Genomic DNA, 19,366 nt, shown 5'->3' with positions numbered 1-19,366 from the left:
TCAAATTTATTTAGGTAAAACAGGAAATGAACAAAAGTAGTTATTGAGAAAGTTCCCGAGAGCCCTGAGAATACAATGAACCATTCAAATTTATTTATGTAAAATAGGAAACGAACAAAAGTAGTTATTGGATAAGTTCCCGAGAGTCCTGAGAATGCGGCGAACCATTCAAATTTATTTTGATAAAATAAGAAACGAACAAAAGTAGTTTTTAGATAAGTTCCCGAGTCCTGAGAATACGGTGAACCATACAAATTTATTTTGCTAAAATAGGAAACGAACAAAAGTAGTTATTGGATCAGTTCCCGAGAGTCCTGAGAATACGGCGAACCATTCAAATTTATTTAGCTAAAATAGGAAACGAACAAAAGTAGTTATTGAGAGTTCCCGAGAGTCCTGAGAATACGGTGAACCATTCAAATTTATTTAGGTCAAATAAGAAACGAACAAAAGTAGTTATTGAATAAGTTCCCGAGAGTCCTGAGAATGCAACGAACCATTCAAATTTATTTAGGTAAAATAGGAAACTAACAAAAGTAGTTTTTAGATAAGTTCCCGAGAGTCCAGAAATTACGGCGAACCATTCAAATTTATATAGGTCATCGACATATTGCTACATATAACACTACTTTCTTAAACTGTTTTCAAAACGTTTTTTCCAAAGTTTTCTTTCACTTCATTTTTCAAAACATATTTACAAGGAAACTAAATCATACACTATATGTGTCATCAATAGCTAAGTTAAGTCTCGAACATATTACAAGGAAACTAAATCATACATTATTTGTGTCATCAATAGCTAAGTTAAATCTCGAACCTGAAACTAAATCATACACTATTGTGTTATCAATAGCTAAGTTAAGTCTCGAACCTGAAACTAAATCATACACTATTGTGTCATCAATAGCTAAGTTAAGTCTCGAACCTAAAACTAAATCATACACTATTGTGTCATCAATAGCTAAGTTAAGTCTCGAACGAGTGCAATTGTGACCCGTCAACAATCAACACACAAAGAATCCTTCATCCTGAATTCATGATATCATATCTGCACTTTGAAAAATATAAGGGCTAGAANCCGAGAGTCCTGAGAATACGGCGAACCATTCAAATTTATTTAGCTAAAATAGGAAACGAACAAAAGTAGTTATTGAGAGTTCCCGAGAGTCCTGAGAATACGGTGAACCATTCAAATTTATTTAGGTCAAATAAGAAACGAACAAAAGTAGTTATTGAATAAGTTCCCGAGAGTCCTGAGAATGCAACGAACCATTCAAATTTATTTAGGTAAAATAGGAAACTAACAAAAGTAGTTTTTAGATAAGTTCCCGAGAGTCCAGAAATTACGGCGAACCATTCAAATTTATATAGGTCATCGACATATTGCTACATATAACACTACTTTCTTAAACTGTTTTCAAAACGTTTTTTCCAAAGTTTTCTTTCACTTCATTTTTCAAAACATATTTACAAGGNAAAAATAGAATGATGGGCAGCGCCACATTATATAAACCAAAATCCTATCAAACATATCCATTATTACCAAAAAAAGACACAAGCATAGGTAGCAGCAAAATAGTCAGTTTTTTCCACCCTAATTAACAACAACCAAAGAAAGGTTTCCCTACATTTCTCTATTCATTCAAAATACAGGTTTAGAGCTCAATGGCTTGCCTCGTCCCATGGTGAACCCTTTCGTCCCATCAGGCATTCTCGGACTCTTCGTAGTGAGTTTGGAAGATGCTTCACAAACAACCTGACTACTTGATTGCATTGCTGCCGCCGGCAAGCTACAGCTACGATCGAGATGGCTATGAATTCGTCCACGACCCTTCCCACGGCCTCGTCCCCAACCCTTCTTAGCTGATGTAGAGTTCTCCTCGGACTAGTAAACCAGATATTTCATGTCATTTGAGAATTACAAACCATTGAAGCAAGGACGAATAAGTTTTAGAAACGAAATACGTACACTGCAATCGTTTATCAGTTCAGTGATATTTGGCAGAGAGGACTCTTGTTCAGTGGATACAGTAGATGGTGAATCATCTTCATCCAGAATACAATCAAAATCGGACTTTCGAGTCTTCAGAACCGATTTCGGCTATCCAGAAATAATAATTAGAGTTGAACTAAGCAGGAGCATGTAAATAATGAAAATACAGGCACATCATCTTATTACACTTACCGAGCGTCTGAGCAATAGCCTTACTCGGAGCCCTTTCCTCCAGTTTCTCTCATCATTTAACTTCTCAGCCTAGCAGGCACAAAAAACGTGGAAAAGACAATAAAAAGATTGAATACAAGTAACTCGATCACCTATAGCGTACAATAGATGCATACCGCTCTTTCAGCCAACTCTGCGGTCTCGTATTCCACAAGTGCATGAAGCTTCAAACAAATGAAGTAACAATGAGAAAAGGATTTTAAGGAGAAGTGCCTTGGATATACATTATAGTAAAGGATGATTCACAATACCTTGTTACTGATGAACAATTCACCTTTAGAGCAGCACGGATTCGACTCTGGGGGATGGCAGATTCGGACAGTCTTCACACTGGTCAGATATCATCAATGAATGAAGCTCAGTGAAGACAGTTTAAACATCTAATAGAACAAGGAATAAGACTGAGTGATGATGTTAATGAAACTACCTCCCAATGACGCTAAATATCTTCTCAAGGTTGTGGTGTGAGTGATTGTCGGGCAAATTCTCCACAACGACCGTGCGGGACTGCAAATCAATGAACAAAAACATTACACCTTACTCAGCTAAAGATAAATGTTCTGCATCATTTGTACAATGGCTGATCTTACCAGCAATTCCTCTTTGTCCTTGTCCGTAAAGGGATGCTTACGCTTAACTTTCTTCCCATCAGCACTAACAACCTTCAGAAGATCAGATATGAATCACATTAAATCAAGAGTTCTTATTTTTCCAGAAAGAGTGGAAAATTGAGTGCTTAACTTAAGAACTTACAAGCTTTGAAGAGGAGCGGAGAGCTTGAACTATCAAATTGTTGTTGGTTGAGAGGGACTTCACTTTTTTGGTGGACGAAATAACAGAAATTGGAACTTCATAAAGGGAAATGAAAGAAAGACAAATCATAATTCAGTTAAGAACATATCGAAAATTTGAATTGACACATCCAGGTGATAGACTTCCAAAGATTGTACCATAACCATCAGGATCTTTGCTAATGCTTTTTGCAAGAGATTCATTTGCAAGAAGACTCATGTCACTGAACTGATATTCTACCTGTAAAATTGAAATCATTCATAAGATGCTGAACTGAGGTTCCAACTATGAACAACATATATGGGATTATAGTCATAGAGAAGAACTTATGCATATCAAACCCTTTAAGTTCAAAGCATAAAGAAAGAGAAATCAAAAATGTTATGAAGGAATCCAAGGAGAAAACTAATGGAAAAGAAGTGTACCTTAAGAACATTATTATAGATAATCTTGATGTGACAGACAAAATGATAACATGAACTAGTTACGAGCATGGCACATTGATCATCCAAATACAGAGTTCTAAAGGACTATCATATATTTACCAAAAAGCAAGAAGCATACATATAATCATGGTTAGGTGATTGATCATTCAGATGAACACAGAACAGGAAGCAGGATTATGGAATCAAACGATGAAATATAAGAGAAATCGAGACAAAAAAGGAATCAAGAACAGAATGAAACAAGGTTACCTGTTTGACGAGTTTTTGGTGAATATCATCAGAACGGGGACTCTTAGAGAAATTAGGGAGGGGAATGGTGGGATTAGGGATCAAATAGGTGGGTTCTTGATCGCCAATAAAGAACCAGTCGGAAGTAGCAGGAGCCCCACCAAGAAAATGGAAATAAGGATGAAAATAGCCGGTAACAGGCATCTGAGTTTGCGATCTAGGGAAGAACTCAGGCGCTTGGGCATTGAATTTGAAGGAAAGATCACCATTGCTGGTACTACTACCAACACCAGCATCGCCATTAACAGCTTGTTTGACGACCTCCATTTCAGGGTTCTGATTCACCTTCTTTTCCGGATTCGCTTCCGCCATATCTTCTCCGATTCCCCTCTTCCACTTGCGTTAATCCGAAGAAGAGTATGGAACGCATAAGGGTTATGGAAATCTCAGTGTGTGTGTGTGCGCGCGCGCGTAAGATTTAGCCTGAAGTTTAGTAACTGAAATCTGCAAATCGACGCAGATTTCGCGCCCAAATATATGCATCTGGGGGTGGATTGAAAGGAGGGTAGGATTTTGTGACAAAGGGCCGTTGGATTTGAGTTTGACTGAGGATTTCGAGGTGGGAATTTCGCCCAAGTGGCTCTCCATTTTGCCATTTCTCACCAAGAACTTCCCTTCCTTTCTTCCTTGTCGTCTCCTCTCTGCTTCAACGCCAATGTTTCTTTTACGGTCTCCCTAAAACGTGGCCTACAAATTTTTTTTTTTTTATTTTTTTTTTTTCACGGTTTGAATTACAAAATTTAAATATTCTTCATAGAAGATTTGATTAAAAAACATAGGATCTATAACCCCATAACTAAATCAAATCAATTTAACCCGTTTAAAAAATATTTGGGGATAATTATAAAAGGCAATCTAACTCTCAGAGCCAACAAATGAGATGAACTGAGATGATAGATGGAACGCTTAACTTGTTTTATGATTTAGTTAGGACTGGAACGGGACAACGCCCATGAAGCTCTGGCGGAAAGGGAAGGCTTGCCAAGCTGTATGTCCATAGATGCAGAATTCTTCGAAAAAGCGTTGGCTGACTCGGACACCTAGAACCTTGGCTTAGCAACGAATGAAGGGGAGCTCAAAGAGTTTTCTTCCTCAACGGCTTATGTAGTGATGGACCTTAAAAGAGTTTTCTTCCTCGATGGGTTATGTAGTGGTGAACGGCACAGAGCTCAAAATTTATATTTTATATTTTGCTTGTTAAATATTTAATTTTAATTTTGTTATAATAAAATATTATAATTATTATAGTACATATATTTGAATAATGAAGGAGATGGAACAAGATCATAATAAACTCAAAGTGAAAATGGAAGTTTTGATGAGTATGGACTATCCAAAGCCCAATTACTTTATTAGGCCCAATTATTTCATTTGGTTTGTTTGGGCTTTTGTAGGGTATTTATATAACTCAATATTTCGACCCATTCGGACTATCTAACCTAACTTGATTGGGTTGGTTTACATTTTTTTTATTTGGGTTGGATTAAAAAAAAATAACACGAGGACTTCGAAAATAGAGGGTTAGATTGTGAACTTTATTCGAGTTATTTAGATCATCAATCCGGGTCTCAATTGCGACTTCGACATCAACTCTTTGTCAGGTTTATGCGTTGAGGATTTGGCCCTAGCGACAATAGTCATCATAGATGCAACTTCTCAGCGCATCCTCATAAGATCTACTCGATAGGTTGAGAATCTAGAGCTTCTCTCACCAATCATCATGGATTCTTGCCTCAGACTTTGTTGTACACAACAACGCTACAATCTTTTGATTTTTTATTAAGTTCATGATGGGTTTTAATGGGTTCAATTGATTTTTTTTTTGTCGCTAAAGAAGAAAAGAAACCTAATGAGATGACTTGATTCAAGTCCATTAAGTATGATGATTCAAGCCTATTCGAGTCACGAGTTCAAGTTTACGTCACGGTTGGATTAGTTCTATTAGGTTCAAACTGGTTTAGCCAAATTCAACAATCAACTTGAAAAGTTTATAGTCAACGATTGAACTTAAATTTTTTTGAGGCACGGGAAAGAAAAGGCATTCTAGTTGATTCGACCATCTAGAGACTGATTTCATTCACACTTCCTTCACAAAACTTACTCGGGACATTCAAGCTAAACATTTGGGTTGTTCAAATTCATAAAGAAATGAGGAAGATCGAGATGTAAGAATTTCGAGTTTTTAGTTTTGGATTTCCTTCCGAACTAAGAGATTTTCTTTGAAATTAGATTCCAAAATTTTGATAGGTTATTCTTGAAAGGATTTTTCACAATTTCTGTGTAGAAAGCTGAATCTCGAAGTAAGAGGTCCGATAAGCCTCAAAAATTATCTTTTTGTTCTTTTGACCGGTTGTTTCCTTTCCATACCTTATCTAAAGGCATTGGATCCCTATAAAATTTTACTGGGTCATTGAAATCTCTTACTTACATTCTTTGTCCTTGCTTGAACGTCTTAGTCATATTGGGCTCTTACAATTTTGAACGACTCAAATGTCGAGATTGAATATCCTCACAGTTTACCGAATTAGAGAAAAATTGATAGATACCCTCTTTTCCAACTTTCCTTTGTCTATCTTCCTTATTTCTTTCCTCTACCTTAACCCCCTAATTAAACCACTTTAAATAATCGGGTGAAAATGACCAAAATACCCTTTTTAGGGTTGACAGTTTTTCTAAATATTTTTTAAAATGACCAAAATACCCTTTTTAGGGTGGATAGTTTTTCTAAAGTTTTACTATTTTTTAAATCGACATCACCTTGAAAATAAAATCGTTTTTATATTTTTTATTTTGAGGAAGAAAAGACAAGAAACCTTAAAATTTTTAAGATGTAAAGGAATATTCGATCCTCATATGTATCCAAATAACATCCGACCAATATAAGGGATATGATTATTATGTATGAACATAGAATCTCAAATTGGAATTTGTTCTCCATGTGAGCACCAAACTACACACACTTACCCACATTTCCATCTCAAATGGACACACAAATTTCATAACACAACCACAATTATTATTATTATTATTATTTTGTTTTTTATTTCAAAAATCTAAAAAAAAAAAACATTTTATTAAAAAGAAAATTCCATGTGGGCCCTTTCTCATTAAAGAGCCTATCAAATTCTCTCTATTATCAGAAGGACTTTTTTGTCATTTTATAACAAAAGTAATGAGTTTGAAGTTGAATAATAATAATAATAATAATAATAATAATAATAATAAGTATTTTATTTAAAATATAGAAAATAAAAAATATTGTTGAGTAAGATAAGTGAGGATCTTTCGTTTTGTCATTTTGGAGAGCCAACCATTTAGATCCATTCATTTGCAAATGCATAGAATCTGACAACTAATTACAACACAATCCCAAATAATTTCATACAAATTTAGCATCTTCTTATATTCACAACAACTCATCATCTTTAGGATTTCTTTTATTTTCTTTTTAATATATAGTTTTTATACCATTTTTTATGCAAATCATCTCTCAAGAATCCGAGGTTAAGTTTGAAAATAATAATAATTAGACTCGAAATATTTTCAACATTATATTTCAAACTATATTTTGGAAATTTATTATTATTATTATTATTATTTTGTTATAAATTGTATTTATAGAATAATATGATTTGTAAGAATATTTTTTTTTTTTTTTAAAAAAATATTTTAAGTTGAAATTTATTTTTTAAGAAAAAAATAAAGTTATTAGCATATTTTCACCCTAAAAAAAAGATAATAAAAAAAAATGAGATTATTATATATATAAAAAAAAAGAATATAAGATAAAAACTTTATAAAAATAACTTTAAAGTTGAAAGATTTCCGGTGATGTCCCACATTGGTTGGAAAGAAAACAAACCACCTTTTACAAGGATGTGGAAACCTTCCCCAGACACGTTTTAAAGCCTTGAGGGGGAAGCCCGAGAGAATATCTGCTGTAGAAACCTTCCCCTAGCAGACATGTTTTAAAGCCTTTAGGGTAAGCCCGAGAGAATACACCTTCCCCTTAGCAGACATGTTTTAAAGCCTACCTTCCCCTAGCAGACATGTTTTAAAGCCTTGAGGGGAAGCCCGAGAGAATACACCTGTTTTAAAGCCTACCTTCCCCTAGCAGACATGTTTTAAAGCCTTGAGGGGAAGCCCGAGAGAATACACCTTCCCCCTAGCAGACATGTTTTAAAGCCTACCTTCCCCTAGCAGACATGTTTTAAAGCCTTGAAGGAAAGCCCGAGAGAATATCTAGTGTGGAAACCTTGGAAACCTTCCCCTGTCTAATATCTAGTGTGGAAACCTTGGAAACCTTCCCCTAGCAGACATGTTTTAAAGCCTTGAGGGGAAGCCCGAAAGAATATCTGCTAGCAGTGGATATGGGTCGTTACATTTCCTAATATATTTTAAACAAAAAAAAATCTAAATAACTATTTACTAAATTTTGTTTGAACGATGATAAGACATTAATTATCATTTAAAATATGAATGGTTCGATTCTAGTTCCAAAAAAAACATGATCACNTTTGTTTTTTTTTTTTTTTTTTGTTTATCGAAGATGAACTTGATATGTTCACATAAACATAGGTTTCTACAAACAATTTGTACCATTTTAACAGTGGTAGACATTAGTAGTCTTTCTACTAAAGGGGAAGGGACTCTAATCCTGCAAAATTTCACACCCTCTTGCTCTCTATCTCTCTCTCTCTCAACACCCTTTACCTTTCTTTTATGTACCTTAAATACTTTTTTTTCTAACTTCTTATGCATCTTCCTTTCCTGTTCTTTTACTTCGGCTCTTCCAGCTGTAGCTCTCTGATTTTACGTCGTTGTCGTCGTCCTCCGTGCTGTCTCCCCCTGTGGTCGACGTCCCGCCAGTCCTGCCTAACTGAAGGGGACCTTGGGGTGACCCAGATTGAGAACTGCAAGCTTTTGATGACTCGCGGAACTGATCTTCGGCCACCAACAATCCCCCAAGAACGACAATGGATTGGTTCGTAGGGGTAACTGTAGATGCTGGAAGTCTTCTCGTGTGAAGTCGGAATTTCTGGATCAAGCGAAAAACATCATTAACTTCATCGTTGTAAACGAGCCATCGAAACATTAAAATGCTAAACAGACATCAAAAGTAAGTAAGTAAGCTTTGGAGCTTGCCTGCAGATGACTCTTCACTTCATCGTTGGTGAGGCCATCCACCTGCATAAGCTCTCTAATCTGCTTCGGTGTGGCCACTGCTAAAACAAGTAATTAAAGTTTGAATCAGAAAATTGATATTAACAATCAAGTTCATAGCTCTTGAGCTTAAACCATGATGAAAAAAGTCTACAGTTTTACATGATTTCAAGCCAACACGAGGAATCTAACGACCCAAGCCCACCGCTAGGAGATATTGTCCGCTTTCCCTCAAGGTTTTAAAACGCGCCGGCTAAGTTTCCACACCCTTATAAAAAATGTTTTGTTCTCCCCCCGGTTGGGATCTCACAATCTACTCCCCTTTGGGACCCAACGTACTTGCTAGCACACCGCCTCGTGCCACCCCCCTTCGGGACTCAGTCTCCTTGCTGACACATCGGCCCGTATCTAGCTCTAATACTATTTGTAACAGCCCAAACTCATCACTAGCAGATATTGCTCTCTTTGGGCTTTTCCTTGAGTTTTCCCTCAAGGTTTTTAAAACTTGTCAGCTAGGAAGAGGTTTCACACATTTATAGAGAATGTTTTGTTCTCCTCTCCAACCGATGTGGGATCTCACAAGAAACCTCATCAATTAACAGATTTGTAATCTATATTTAACATTGAGCTTCATTTCTTACCCTGTGAGCCTCCAAGTTGCTGCAAGGCGCTAACAAAACGTCGATGCAACTCTGGTGACCAGCATCTCCTTTGCTTACGAGACAGCTGCTGTTGCTGTTGCTGTGTTCCGGTTTGTAAACTCACCGGAGCAGTCATAGCTGAAGAAGAAACAGCTCTAGTCCCGCTCGATCTCGAACCACTAGAAGCTGACTCCTCTATCGGATTCTTAATTCCCGGAGTGCAAAGAGAAAGCCCATGAATTGGAAATTCCTCCTTATCCTCCTTCCTCACAGCCATGGCTGAAGGGAACACAGAATATGCCTTCAATGGCACTTGGCTCCTCTCACTATTCTTATTTCTACAGAACTGCAATGAAACTTGAGTCACTACAGGGCCTCCTTTCTCGTTTATCTGTGACAGCAAATTCCAATCTAATTATCATCTAATTACCAAGAACACAAAATGCACAAATTCCTCTGTTCTTATTCTTCGAAGAAATTCTTATACCTTAGTTTCGAATTTGGAATCTCGTTTACTATCATCCGAGTTCCAAAGCTGAACCGACCTCATCCAATTTTTCTGATCTCTATAATTTTTTCCATTTCTAAAATCTTGTTCATCAAATTCTTTTTTCAGAGATTTGAACTCTTCCAAAACCGGTTGAGTTCTAGAAACGGAACATTGCATTGACTCCTCTTCTTTCACAGCTAAAATGGCTGAAGAACAAATATGAACAATCCATGAGTGCAAATTAGGGTNAAACGTTTCAATTTGAATGATATTCAAAGAGATTCCCCAAAATCCAAATCTCAGAAACAAACAATAGGACATCGAATCAAAAGCTGTAATTAGAGAAGAAGAACTCACCATCTTTCAACAGAATCATACAGAGCGGAAGCTCCCGCTTGAAGGCATCGATCTTCCTCATTTCATCCTCCAAACTTTTGACGAAATCGTTAAGTTTGATGACCCTATCGGACACATTATCGATCATCGAGACCTGTTTGAAGAAATCGGAGATCGATTTCGGCACAAAAGTGGATCGAAAATCCAAACTGAGTTCAGGAGAGAGCGAACCCATTATTGATCTCCGCTTCTCCTGGTTTCGATTTTTTGGATTAAAAATCGGAGGATAAATGAAAAATAAATATGAAAAATAAATTTCAACATGTAAATATAAATATATATATAGAGAGAGGAACAGAAATAGGGAATTTCAAAAAGAATAAAAATGGTGTGATATGCGGAGATTCTGATCGGCGAGTGCTCCATTACATCGCCGAGTTTTGACTGAGTTATCAAACTCATGTTCGTGTCCTCGCGTATTTGATTCTCACAAACGAGTTAACTCGTCCTTTTTTAACTAAAACAAATATTTTATTTTATTTTAAAAACTATAGTTTTTTTTTGGTGGAATTTTAAATTTTATTTTATTTTAAAAGTTTAATTTTACTCCATAATATTCATATTAAAAAAATTTATTTTGTAAATTTTTTTATAATTGGACTTTTAAATTATTTTATTTTATTTTCTAATTTAAGGTATGTCGTGACTCATAAATCTTCGTTATCTCTTATAATATGTTTTGAACAAAATTTCATAATTTATATCTTAAAAAAATATAATATAATTTTTAAAAAAATTAAATTTCAATATTATAATATAGTCTAATTTTAAAATATATATCTACATGTATTAGAGATGTCTATTAGGTCGGATAAATAATTTTTTTTATTTATTTTTGTGAGGATAAGATCTTAATGAATTTTTTCGACTTATAATATTTTTTAAATGATAATAACTATTTGGAGTTGAAAGTAGATAGAGGAGACCGATAGGTCAATTTGCATGGCTATCAAACGAGTATCTTCACAATCTTATGAATGAAGTATCAATCAATAATTAAAATCGGTAAAAAAATTGAAAAAGATGGTGAATTATGAAAATGGAATCCTTGGTGTAGCTCGGGGAGAGAAAATGATACTCATTTCACTCGAAATATTAAAAAAAAAATATATATATATATATATATATATATATAGATGGCGTGGTAAAAAGTAAAAAGTAAAAAATTGTATGACAAATTCCAAAAACTGAAATAGCAGTTGGGTCAATGTCAGTAATTGGTTTAGACTTTAGAGATAAGGAATCTTTAGTACGTGGGTCCCAATTGTACTGAAATTTCTATTTATAAAAGATTCTTTATTTATTTATTTATTTATTTATTTATTTAAATAAATAAAAAAACAAAAAAACAATGTTTTTTTAGTCTTTGATTCCAATTTCTTGTCCCACCCCCTCCCATTATTAATAATTTGTTATAATTCCAATCCAATACTATTAATATATATTTTGTCCTCATTTTCTCAAAATAATTATTTATCTATTAAATTATAAATTTAATTTTTTTTTTAATTTTATGTTTGATTTTTAATCTATAAAAATATCTCAAATAAAATAAAACGTTACCGATCCGTTTAATATGTTCTTTGTAAATTTTTAATTTTGTGTGTAATAAGCCTTTAATCTATTAAATTTTTTTTAGAAAATTTAAAAATTTATTATACACATTAAATAATTTTTTTAGAGTCTCATCCAATAGAAAATTTAATTTTATATCAATATAACAACTAATTTTCTAAAATTTAAATTTGTTTAAAAAAAATTAAATAACGAGACATACTTTTTGTTATTAATTAAACTCGTAATTTAATTTTTTTTAATGTATAATTTATTTTTGTCTCATTTTATATTTTTAAAATTTCTATTAAATTTATTTTGATCCTCCAAGTTGAAAGGAATGCTTTATTCTAGTGGTTATAGTTAATTTGTTAATGGAATAAAACAAAATTTTATAGGACGAGGCCTACAAAACCGTCATTCTAATACCTTACCTGTTTGGATTAAACGCATGAGAATAAAGATAAGAATCGAGAACGGATATATTATTCATTATTCGGTATACGAGTTGAAAGATGAGACATGAGAATAAGTTATTCGCTCGCTTTCTTTGTATCAATGTATAATGTATAAGATATTTGATGCGGTTGTAAAAGTAAAGATTTTCTAAATATTTTTTTCATTCTTTATTTTTTTTAATATATTATTTTATTTGACATATTAATAATTCTTAAAAGGGTTAAATTATATTTATATGATAATAATGTATTAAATTAGAGTACTTTGATTATATTAAATTAATAATAATTGATTTCTTAGTATTATTAATGAATTGAAATATATACTTACTTAATTTTGATTGATAAGAATAATATAAGCTAATAGAGCTAAATATATTCTTGAAAATATTAATTAATTATATTCTATTATTTTAATTAATTAAATTTAGTTTTTAAATTAATTTATTGTATGGGTTTTTAATAATCATAATTAGTTATTTAATTAAAATTTCAATCGTTTCTTAAACTAATTAAATTATATTATTATATTTTAGTACCTTAATTGGATTATATAGTTAATTAAACTTAGTTTATTTATCAAAATAATCTTTAATCAATCTATCAAAAATTAAATAAATTATTATATTAGTTTTGTAATAAAAATTACATTTTTTTTTCTTTAAAATCAAATAAATTAAATCTAAAATTTGAAAGAGGGTTTCATGTATGTTGAGAATCTCTATGCTCACATTCGAAGCGGATTATGAGATCCTATGTTTCTTATGAGGGTGTAGAAACATCTCCCTAACAAATGCGTTTTAAAATCGTGAGACTAACGACGATACGTAACAGGTCAAAGCGGACAATACATGTGTGAGATTCCAAATCGGCTAGGGAGGAGAATGAAACATTCTCTACTAAAAGCGTTTTAAAAACCTTGAGGGGAAGCCCGAAACGGAATGTCCAATGAGGACAATATCTACCTTTACAACTTACTAGTGATGAGCTTCGGCTGTTACAACTGGCTAGAAATGAGCTGGTTGAGCTGGGTTGTTACAACTTGTTAGAAATGAGCTTGGGTTGGGTTGTTACAAATGAGCTTCGGTTCCTACACAGGCTAGAAATGAACTTGGTAGTTCCAACCTACTAGAAATGAGCTTGGGTTCTACTTGGAAAAAGAGTACAACTAAATATGCATATTCCAAAATGAAAATGGTATCAGAGCCCGACATCAAGTGATGTGCCAACGAAGAGCCTAAGCCTCAAAGGGGGAGTGGACACGAGAAGATGTGCCAGTAAGGACGTTGAGCCCTGAAGGAGGTGGGCGAGGACGTTGGGCCTTGAAGGGGAGTGGATTGTGAGATCCACATCGGTTAGGGAGGAGAACGAAACATTCTTTATAAGGATGCGGAAACCTCTCCCTAGTAGATGTGTTTTAAAAACCGAGAGGAAGCCCAGAGAAAAAGTCCAAATAAGATAATATCTGCTAGCAGTGGGCTTGAGCCGTTACAACCTGCTAGCGATGGAATTGGACGGTTACCCAAGCAATCGTCCTACTTGAAAAACAAGTACAACTAAATGCATATAATCCTGCATAAGGTCCAAAATTTCACTCATGTCCCTTGCAAAGCTGCTCAATTGCATGTCTTTCACGTATAATGCCTAAGAATAAAGAACAAGGTTCTACTTGATTTGATTGGCCTAAGAGGAGAATATATTGAAGATCCAACTCCATTTGCATTTTCATTTCTCAACTTGAGCAAGATTTCCAGATAACATAATAGCTTTGATATTGAGCTGTAAAAAAAACTAAGCATACAAGTTTTACAGAATGGTCTCAGTCGACAGCCATGGCTTCCAGGCCTCCACTAGCCTCGTCTACACCGATCTTATTCTCCTCACTTGTGATTCTTATTTCCTCCATTAAACTCTTCTGTTCATCCTCTATCGTATTTTGCAACTCATCCACCTGCACCGATATAGTTGAGCATTTCAAGCATCAGCTACAAAGTTTGTGAACAATCAAAGCCAGACAACAATTATTTAGCCACAATGTTCAGTTGTGTGACAACAATTCTAAAGATAAATTAATGAAAAAGTACGCGCGCACACACAATTATTGAAAAAGAAAAGGGGAAAATTGCGAGATCCCACATCGGTTGGGGAAGAGAACCTCTCCTAGCAGATGCGTTTTAAAAAACCTTGAGGGATAGTCCGAAAGGGTTCCGAAATGGACAATATCTACTAGCAGTGGGCTTAAGCTATTACAAACAATGTGAATTATCGTTACGTTAAGATCCAAACTATAAATATGTCGTGATAGAAGTCATTTCCGGAAAAAGAAAGTTAGAAACACAAACAGACATTGCCCTGGAAAGCACCGAAGCACTATGCTTCTCTTTTCCTCCAAAACAAATAATTGAAAAACCAACTCTTTTTCCCAAATCCAGGAGCAGCAGGGTGAATTTTCCTTTTAGTTGGTAATTTCTAATTTCATGACAGTCCCTTGTTGGATGCATGTTCCAGAAATCTTCATGTAATATTACATCATGTGAAGCCCTTGGGTCAAACTGCAGCAACAGTTCGTTTTAACCCTACGAAGGAGCGATTAATACATTCTAGAATGGCTAGCAGTGGAACAGATGACCATTAGATCTATTTGAAATTGGCTGCAGATATAACACTCAAATAGATGCACTTCAAGGGGTTCAGGACCTCTATGGTAGACAAATGCTTCATGAAAATCCTCAGTTGGAAGTTCAAACATGTGTGGTATTTCTTTCTAGATTTTGGATTTATGGACCTCCTACTACAAGGTTTTTTTTTGGTTTTTGGCCCGACTGGGAAGCTCTCTTTGGTCTTTGCTCATATGCTAGGGTGAAAAAAAAAGAATCATGATGCAGGCTATGCAGCTGGTGGCCATTAGAGAAATTTTCTAGGTGTTCCTCTTCTACCTAACCAGAAGTACGATCCACTTAAATAGGCTGATTTATGATCTCTCTTTGATTGAACTTTCTCTAGTGGTCAACTGACTTGCACCAATCTGAGGGAGAGGGCAGCACTTTCTTTGTTGGCTTCCAAAGGAGTGGACAGAAAAAATTTAACCCCAGAGTNCCCCCTTTTTTTTTTTTTTTTTCTGAAATGGAAAAAAAAAAAACGCCTCGATAGACCCCTTCCAATCACCTTCTCATATCACTTGAGAGGTCGGAAATTCCAATGGTTGCCCTCCTTTCAAATATGAGCTCACTCTACTGCAAGTAGGAATATTGAGGTGCTTGGTGTCACGATGGTACTTCTTCGTGTTGAGGATTATGGAAAGTAGTCCCAGATTGGCTAATTAGGAGGAAAATCATGAGTTTATAAGGAACACTATTTCCATTGGTATGAGGCCTTTTGGGGAAACCAAAAGCAAAGCCATGAGAGCTTATGCTCAAAGTGGACAATATCATACCATTGTGGAGGTCTATGATTCCTAACACTTCAACCGTGCAGCCATGACAAGTCTTAAGGGGGAACTCGAGCCCCATTCACATTTTTTCGCCTGGCTTTGTGGCTTTGTCGAACCTTAGGCGAAGTTTGCCTTCGCCAACTGAACATAACCTACTAGGAACCCAAGGTTGTTCGGCCACACACGCCACTCGTGCGTGCATGTTCAATTGTTTGTAACTCTAGCCGACTTGCCTCTACACTGAGCCAAGTCATCCAGCTCGACCTTGCATCTACTCTAGGCCAGGATCTCTCTTAAGCAACGTCGCATCTCATCGTCATCTCGACTCCCAACAACATGACCCCATGCATCAGGATGTCATTCCACGCCTTAGGGCAGCTCGACCATCTTGACTTGCTTGGACACATCTGTTGGGAACTGACCCAGATCATCTCATCGAAACATCTTGAACATCCATCCATCTGGGTTCTCATCGAGCATTGGACTCTCCCGTGTCCATGCTAAACCATTTACAGCATCCGTTCCGGATAACGGGTGCATAATCCAACCTCCGACACATGGGCTGGAGCGCAATACTGGCACACCCATGTCGTCCAATACTATACTTGAAAAAATCCATTTCAAAGAAAGATGCCCGAGACACTCGTCTCGCAACACTCGACCTCACTTTGACACACACATGTGCCACGGGGTAGCTCGCTTAGGCAACAGGGCTTAGAGGTGGTGGAGAGCTGACACCACTCCTCCCCATATAGTACACTTTGAGGCATTTCCAACCTTTCTCGAGTAGATGTCATTTTGGCGAGTGGTCATACGGCCCCGTGCATTGTCTGTCGAGTATCCGATTGACACCAAATTTGGTGAGTTTTCATCTTTCATATAAACTGAATTAACTCCGAAACTACATGTCGAAACTCATATTGAAACCCCAACTTCTGAGGTTATCTCCCGGGGCCCTACCCGACCCTTTTCAAACTTGTCTTCGACACTCATGTCGTCCGTGTATCATGACACTTCTCAATCTTGACCCTCACGTGGTCGGATGGGCACCACTTGAAGGTCACCCCTTGACTGTCTTGCGTGTGGGAATCACAACTTACTTTCTCTCAGTGAGGTCGTGACACTTGACAATATTGCAGCTTAAAGGATACCTTGTTCTTTGTATTCATATGTTGGATGGTAAGGAGAGGTAATTCGCCTTTCTCCTGTGCAAAGAGGCTAAGGAAAGAAATACGTGACTCACTCATAAGGATGAAAACTTATTTTTCATCGTTGGATGCATGATTGAATGATGCTGATGGTAACAAGGTGGTCAAGTCATTCTTTGCAAGAAATCTATTTTAGATCAAATGCAAACTTGAGTGACTTAACGAAGGAGGATAAAATTTCAACTTTTTGTCTTTGGGTCCGCAGCAGAAGGAAGAAACTATCATTTCCTTAGTAATCTGCTCTAAATGACTAAGCCTAGTCAATCATTTGGAGTTGGAAAGGGAGTTCATCAACTAGAACCAAAAGCTTAGTTCATGTGAGGGGTGTTCTATGCCCACATAATCCATATATTTAAACTTCATAGACAAGAGAGTTCAGAGGTTTTCAAATGCTATAACGAAGGTCATAACTTGAATTCAATTTCTAATATCGATCTCATGAGACCCGTCCACTAGGGCTAGGGAACAGGTCATTCATGAGTCCTTTCTTTACTGTGTAGACCTCTCTCAGGATATGCCGATCACTGCTGGGTCGGTTGGTGAGTCACCCACCATCCATTTGCTTGGACAAGTCCAGACTTCAAATTCTTAAATCAAGTGATCTCTAATACATATCGGTTAACCTAGCGTTCTAACTCATGTGTCTTTTAGAACCAGGGGTCTTCACCAAGTACTTTATTATCAAAATCAAAATTGTCGCTCAAGTCCAATATAGATATACGACGAATATTCGTCCACTTACTATACGTTCTGACTTCTTTCAATTAGTTATGAAACTAGTGGAGGGCCCCTTCCGGGCAAGGTTCCTTAGGCTCCATCCCACCCCCCTTTCCATTCTTCCTTCCCCTCTCATTCCCACTTTTGGGCAGATTGCTTTGAATAGCGTGGTCACTCGTTCCTCGCTTGTTCCAATCCTACTAAAACAAAATTTTCAACTTCGGGTTGCTTTTAGATTTAAATATTATCAGGTTATGCTGGCAGACATTTCCAAGTAAAAGAATCCTAGCTGTTGGAGACTGAACACTAAAAATTACAACCAAATCAATTTTTCCTGTTGTCCCATCACCAAATGTAACTAGCAAACACAATTAATGGGAGCATTCTCATCCTTCCTTAAATGAGCCATTGTTTGGGGGTTCCAGCACTGATAGAATTAGATATCTTAATCTTTTCCGTGCAGCAATCTATCTAAGAATCTCAAGACAACATAATAGTGCAAAAATGGTGATGGTGGAGAACCAAAATCTAAACTAATGAAGCTTCAAATCAAAAGACCCTAATATAACTATAATAACATTGATGATGGAAACATACCACGTGCAACAGAAGAGCAAATTGTTTCTTGCGAAGCTCCAGCATCCTAGAACTAGCTGTGTTCTCCACATCAAGTGCCGCGATCTCTTTCTCTAACTCCATAATACTCTTTTGTGTCACAGACCTGGGTGGCTGTGCTGCTATAAGCTTCCTAATTGCCTCACACTCCTCCTTGTGTTTCCTCTCAATTTTGCTTTCTTCAAGCTGCTTCTTAAGATCTTCAATATCACCCTGAGATAACAAAATTTGCCTGTTTATCTCATCCTTAAACTCATGGAAGCTCTCTTTTTCCCTAATGTTCGCATCGACAACTGCTTTACTCTTGAGCAAAGGAATTTCAAATGTGGACAGCTCTTGTAAGAAAGCTCTGGATAGCTTCTCGCAGTCATCGTAGTTATTCCCATCCTTTTCAATCTCAAGAACAAAGGAAGTGAACTTCTTCAGGAGCTTCTTCAATGGAGGTTCCCCCCTGGTGGTCGTTGTCCGGGTGAGAAGCCTGTGTTTTATGATAACATCATCTTCGAGAGGTCCAAAAGCATAATTTGCCGCCATTGATTCCCCTCGAGCAGAGACTTTTCTCCCTCTTAGCGCCATCACAATCTACTTTTCACTCCGATCCTGAAACACAAATAAAGAAGATTGAAAACCTACAAATTCAATGGAAATATGATTATCGGGAAATTGAAATCGAGAACCGACGTTGAGTGTGGAACGGAGTAGCAGTTAGGCAGAAATGATTCTTTCTACAGAAACACTGACAATGGAAGATCATGGAAAGCGAAATTCAACTGTGAACGGGGGAAATATTGGAACCCTAGACTCACGATGGCACTACTAGCAAGTCAGAGTGAATAACCCTAATACCAAGAATTTGACAACTGGTTGCATCTCCATAGAATTTGACAACTCGTATTATGTGTTAACACTTTGTACATCAACTCTTCTCAAACTTCGTGCTCAAC

The 19,366-nt window shown here is 36.1% G+C and overlaps 3 protein-coding genes across 4 annotated transcripts; all 3 read right to left on the bottom strand.

Moving 5' to 3' along the window:
* Nucleotides 1–1,476: 1,476 nt before the first annotated feature.
* On the bottom strand, nucleotides 1,477–4,401 carry LOC111794549 (la-related protein 6C-like). The gene is made up of 10 exons (XM_023676581.1): nucleotides 3,712–4,401; nucleotides 3,175–3,256; nucleotides 2,978–3,072; nucleotides 2,815–2,886; nucleotides 2,652–2,731; nucleotides 2,476–2,554; nucleotides 2,341–2,388; nucleotides 2,186–2,254; nucleotides 1,970–2,101; nucleotides 1,477–1,885 (listed from the first exon to the last, which is right to left on the bottom strand). The coding sequence occupies exons 1-10, from the start codon at nucleotides 4,060–4,062 to the stop codon at nucleotides 1,643–1,645; spliced, it is 1,251 nt and encodes a 416-aa protein (XP_023532349.1). The 5' UTR covers nucleotides 4,063–4,401; the 3' UTR covers nucleotides 1,477–1,642.
* A 3,888-nt stretch (nucleotides 4,402–8,289) lies between these two features.
* LOC111796126 (transcription factor HHO6-like) lies at nucleotides 8,290–11,269 on the bottom strand. 2 transcript variants are annotated; one of them, XM_023678825.1, is made up of 6 exons: nucleotides 11,238–11,269; nucleotides 10,402–10,660; nucleotides 10,042–10,250; nucleotides 9,555–9,945; nucleotides 8,896–8,975; nucleotides 8,290–8,788 (listed from the first exon to the last, which is right to left on the bottom strand). In XM_023678825.1, the coding sequence occupies exons 2-6, from the start codon at nucleotides 10,613–10,615 to the stop codon at nucleotides 8,504–8,506; spliced, it is 1,179 nt and encodes a 392-aa protein (XP_023534593.1). In that variant the 5' UTR covers nucleotides 10,616–10,660; nucleotides 11,238–11,269; the 3' UTR covers nucleotides 8,290–8,503. The 2 variants fall into 2 exon arrangements, with proteins under 2 accessions (XP_023534593.1, XP_023534594.1); XM_023678826.1 differs by having other exon boundaries at nucleotides 8,896–8,972.
* A 2,861-nt stretch (nucleotides 11,270–14,130) lies between these two features.
* Nucleotides 14,131–19,342, bottom strand: LOC111794388 (THO complex subunit 7A-like). Its single transcript, XM_023676359.1, has 4 exons — nucleotides 19,173–19,342; nucleotides 19,104–19,136; nucleotides 18,405–19,022; nucleotides 14,131–14,403 (listed from the first exon to the last, which is right to left on the bottom strand). Exons 3-4 carry the CDS (start codon nucleotides 18,996–18,998, stop codon nucleotides 14,272–14,274), a joined length of 726 nt encoding a protein of 241 aa, XP_023532127.1. The 5' UTR covers nucleotides 18,999–19,022; nucleotides 19,104–19,136; nucleotides 19,173–19,342; the 3' UTR covers nucleotides 14,131–14,271.
* Nucleotides 19,343–19,366: the final 24 nt, after the last annotated feature.

This window comes from Cucurbita pepo, chromosome LG05 (assembly GCF_002806865.2).
Source record: "Cucurbita pepo subsp. pepo cultivar mu-cu-16 chromosome LG05, ASM280686v2, whole genome shotgun sequence".
Classification (NCBI taxonomy): domain Eukaryota; kingdom Viridiplantae; phylum Streptophyta; class Magnoliopsida; order Cucurbitales; family Cucurbitaceae; genus Cucurbita; species Cucurbita pepo.
This window is presented reverse-complemented; position numbering and strand designations above follow the sequence as displayed.

Coding starts and splice junctions, on each gene's coding strand:
- LOC111794549 (XM_023676581.1), bottom strand. CDS start 4,062: ATGGCGGAAGCGAATCCGGAAAAGAAGGTGAATCAGAACCCTGAAATG. Junction 2,255..2,340: donor CAGAGTTGGCTGAAAGAGCG/GTATGCATCTAT, acceptor TGTGCCTGCTAG/GCTGAGAAGTTAAATGATGA. Junction 1,886..1,969: donor AACTGATAAACGATTGCAGT/GTACGTATTTCG, acceptor CTGGTTTACTAG/TCCGAGGAGAACTCTACATC.
- LOC111796126 (XM_023678825.1), bottom strand. CDS start 10,615: ATGGGTTCGCTCTCTCCTGAACTCAGTTTGGATTTTCGATCCACTTTT. Junction 10,251..10,401: donor TATGATTCTGTTGAAAGATG/GTGAGTTCTTCT, acceptor TTTGTTCTTCAG/CCATTTTAGCTGTGAAAGAA. Junction 8,976..9,554: donor GCAACTTGGAGGCTCACAGG/GTAAGAAATGAA, acceptor TACTTGTTTTAG/CAGTGGCCACACCGAAGCAG.
- LOC111794388 (XM_023676359.1), bottom strand. CDS start 18,998: ATGGCGCTAAGAGGGAGAAAAGTCTCTGCTCGAGGGGAATCAATGGCG. Junction 14,404..18,404: donor TTGCTCTTCTGTTGCACGTG/GTATGTTTCCAT, acceptor ATATCGGTGCAG/GTGGATGAGTTGCAAAATAC.